Raw genomic sequence first — 3526 nt, forward strand, 5'->3', positions numbered from 1 at the left:
TCATACAAACCCAATATGTTGAAAACAAGTATGTTGACATTTCCCAACAAAACAGGTTTTTTCAAGTCAGTCAATACATTTCTTTCCAGCTTCAGCTTTATATTTTATATTATTGTCTACAATACAATGTAAAATAACATTTGACCCAAGAAGTCACTTATAATAAAAGTGGCCAAAGCCCAGAAATTTTGTTTTATGGGATGTTACCTCATTTTGAAGTTCATTTTCCTTTCAAAACAAAATGAGAAAAAAAATCTCAGATTAAACTATTGGCGATCAAAACTTCAAAAGAAATAGGTTTTTTGAAAAATATGTGTTTCCAAATTATAAAACAAAATTTAAAAATTCTGAACTGAAATTTTCCAAAACAAGGACGTTTCTAATTAAAAATGTTTCATTTTAGATTTGTTGAGATCAGTACAATGTAATGAAAACTCAGATTCATCTAAAGAGCGTTTAAACCTGTTGTGATGAATGTTTCAGTTTTCCAAATGAAAAAGCAAATCGCTCTGTTCCAGTCAGTTTGAATGCTTCATATGATTTTTTTTTCCAAACAAAATTTTGTTGTAATTAACATGTCACTTTGAAAATGTTTGACTCAGATGAAATGTCATTTTCTTAAGGAAAAGTGTTCCTTTGGATAATTTCCAAATAGCTCCAGATATGCTACAGACTATAGGTTACCATAAAGGCCATGGTCTAAGATGGAGACTGCAGTACAAAATAGCATTTCCCTTTGACACAGGCATGTCCCACACTGTGGCAGAATATTCTGATTAACAGTCAAGCAGTCCCTGCCTCAAAAGCCTCCACCCTAGGACAAGAAACAGGGCCTTAGCCAGGCAGAGGGCAGAGCATAGAAACAGTGGAGCTGTGCTGGTCAGTGGGCTGAATCTCAGGCTCAGCCATTGCTTCCTGAGGTCATGACAAAGGAGAGCTTTGAAGAAAGATGCTAAAGTAGAGCTGAGATGTTTGTGAAGAGCATGAGGGACAGCATTGGTGATGGGGGGGAAAGAGCTTTTTTATAAATGTAAGCAGTGGGTCATGAAGGCTACATGACTGGACATTTGGGACAAAAGTTGATATCCCTATGGCACAGAGGGGAGATTGGCCATGAAGGGACCTAACAAATGGTTTAGGATCTTGGAACCTATCAATTTTTCAAGTTTCTAAGCAGAAAGCCAGGTGGGCATTGTACCTGGCACCCCCAGCTAACTGTCTCCACACACCAGGTCAACATTTTTCACTGGGATTGTCCCTCTCTATCTCCTGTGGTATAGGGATGGTTGTGCCTATTGTATCACCAAAGGAAAGTCAGGATACAGGAGGATATTATTTTCACAGTGATTTTCTCCTTTCCAAAGGAACTGATACATTGAGGTGCTTGCATCTACCTGAAAGTCAAAGGGACTTTTGGTCTCAGGGGGTACATCTACATGTGTGCTTTAATGCACAGTAGCCTATTTTACTGCACATTAAAGCGTCACGTCAAAACTAATGCACAGTAAAAATAGGCTACTGTGCATTAAGCGTCACTAAAGAAGCTTGCAGTTTTGCTACAACACATTAGGACAGCCTAATATGCATTTATGTAGTACCTCCTATTAGAGGGCATTTGTACACATGTATGTGCTGCAGCACTGGGCACTTTTAAAAGTGTCTGGCACTGCAGCACATTCATTTATATAAATGGCAAAATGCACATCAGTGCTGAGAAAATGGTGGTGGTGCACTTTCGAATCAAGACATTGAAGGTGTTTTAGTTCAAAAGCACATTGCTGCCATTTGCTCAGCACTGACATGCATTTCATCATTTATACAAATGTATGTGATGCAGCACTGGGCTCATCAGTTTGCACGCTCCACAGACTTGATTAATCGAGTCTACTCCAATGCACTAGATTTTCAGCATGTTGGAGCAGACAAATGTATGTGTATAAATGCCTTCTGGTACTAAATTTAATGCACAGTAGCAAAAGTGCATTAATGAATGTTTAGACATGCCCAGGGACTTGAAACCCTTTGTAAAACAGACTTTAGGATGAGATCCAAAAGGGTAGTGAGGTCCTAAACCCTTGCTGAACTCAGTGGGAGAGGCTCCTAAATACCATTGTAGATTTAGTCCCAATGTATTTTGGGCAGGATTGCAAAGGTACCTGGGGTCAAGCAAGCTGTCTGACCTCACAGGGTGACTCATTTGGAGAAAGACAGGAGAGCTTTGTCCCCAGTACTGGCCCAGCCTTGTGTGACCCTTTTGAGGGTAGAATAGGGTCAGAACCCCCACTGGCATTGTGCTTCCTGGCTGCATGCAGGTACAATACCTATGTTCCATGTCTATAGCAGGTGCCAGAGGAGGAGAAAGCAGTGCCACCCCCAACTTCTGCAGAGCCTACAGAAGGGAAGCAAACTGACAAGGTGGTTCAAATAGATGGCGAAGAGACCTCTGCTAAGGACTCGTTCAAAGTTGTTGAAACACCAGCAAGTGAAATAGATGAGACTGCTACACTGCCAGCCCAGCTGGATAGATCTCACAGTGTCCAGATGGAGGGCTACCTGGGACGCAAGCACGACCTAGAGGCTCCTAATAAAAAAGCTTCAAACAGGTGAAGTACCTGTCTGCAGGGGGACAGGGGCCCTCTCCACATGCTATAGTTTCCCTAGCTTGACTCCCCAGTAGGAGTCTGGTTACTCCCTCCCTGAGGGGCATTGGCACCTCATCCGCAAGGTGAGGGCCTGATCCTCACTCGTATCACAGAGCAGCTGGGCTGCTGGTGAAAGGGCATGCCACAGCAGCCCCAGATCTGCTACGAGGGGAGTGATATCTGCAGGAGGCCTCTCAAATGAGTCCAGAGACAGCATGTAGGCAAGCACTATGGCTAGGGGCTGCGCAGACTCCCTATCCCACCCTGTCCCCTTTCAAGAGCACACACCACCTTGGGCCACTGACTCACATAATTTAGAAGGGTCCAGCCCTGTCATCCAAACATAGCATAGGACTAAGGGAGTATCTTCCTGTGGTAGCAAGTCCAGGCTCTGCCATCCCCCTTATGAACTGATTCAAACAAGCTTTTGTCTTGATTTGCCCTCATCGCTCCCTAGGGAGAGGCTCACTGATCTGATTATCAGAAGCTGCTTGGGTTTTCCAGTGTAAATGTATTTCTGGCCAGACTGTAGCCATGTGGCCTTGTACCAGCAGTCTCTTTTAGCTTCAACAGCCCTTGGCTCTTGCCCTGTTTGCCACCCTGGTGTACAGTACCTTACTCTTAGCCCAGACTTCTGTTCCACTGCTCTCCCTAGCAGCCCTTCTTTGCACCTGCTCCCACTCAAAAAACCCTCTTTCTGGAACACACTGACCAGATTGGCACACATAAGGACAATAGTTACTTTCTGGACTTGTGGTATCATTCCTGATTTGACTGAGTTAACTTGAATCTTGGGGGAAATGTCATAGATTTCATAGATTTCATAGACATTAGGGCTGGAAGGGACCTCGGGAGATCATCGAGTCCAGCCCCCTGCCCAAAGG

General features: G+C 43.8%; 1 protein-coding gene across 3 annotated transcripts in view; it reads left to right on the forward strand.

Annotated features, from left to right (window-relative positions):
• Window positions 1-2172: 2172 nt before the first annotated feature.
• The window catches only part of LOC109318244 (spectrin beta chain, non-erythrocytic 1-like), a 9713-nt gene continuing 8359 nt past the window's right edge, over window positions 2173-3526 (forward strand). Inside the window, exon 1 of one of the 3 annotated variants that reach the window (XM_019547363.1) lies at window positions 2173-2603. In XM_019547363.1, the coding sequence (XP_019402908.1) occupies window positions 2542-2603 (62 nt within the window). In that variant the 5' untranslated portion in view covers window positions 2173-2541. The remainder of the gene's footprint in view (window positions 2604-3526) is intronic. The other 2 variants (XM_019547361.1, XM_019547362.1) reach the window with 2 other exon arrangements.

The sequence above is a fragment of the Crocodylus porosus genome, unplaced genomic scaffold (genome assembly GCF_001723895.1).
Source record: "Crocodylus porosus isolate Cpor-Errol unplaced genomic scaffold, CroPor_comp1, whole genome shotgun sequence".
Classification (NCBI taxonomy): domain Eukaryota; kingdom Metazoa; phylum Chordata; order Crocodylia; family Crocodylidae; genus Crocodylus; species Crocodylus porosus.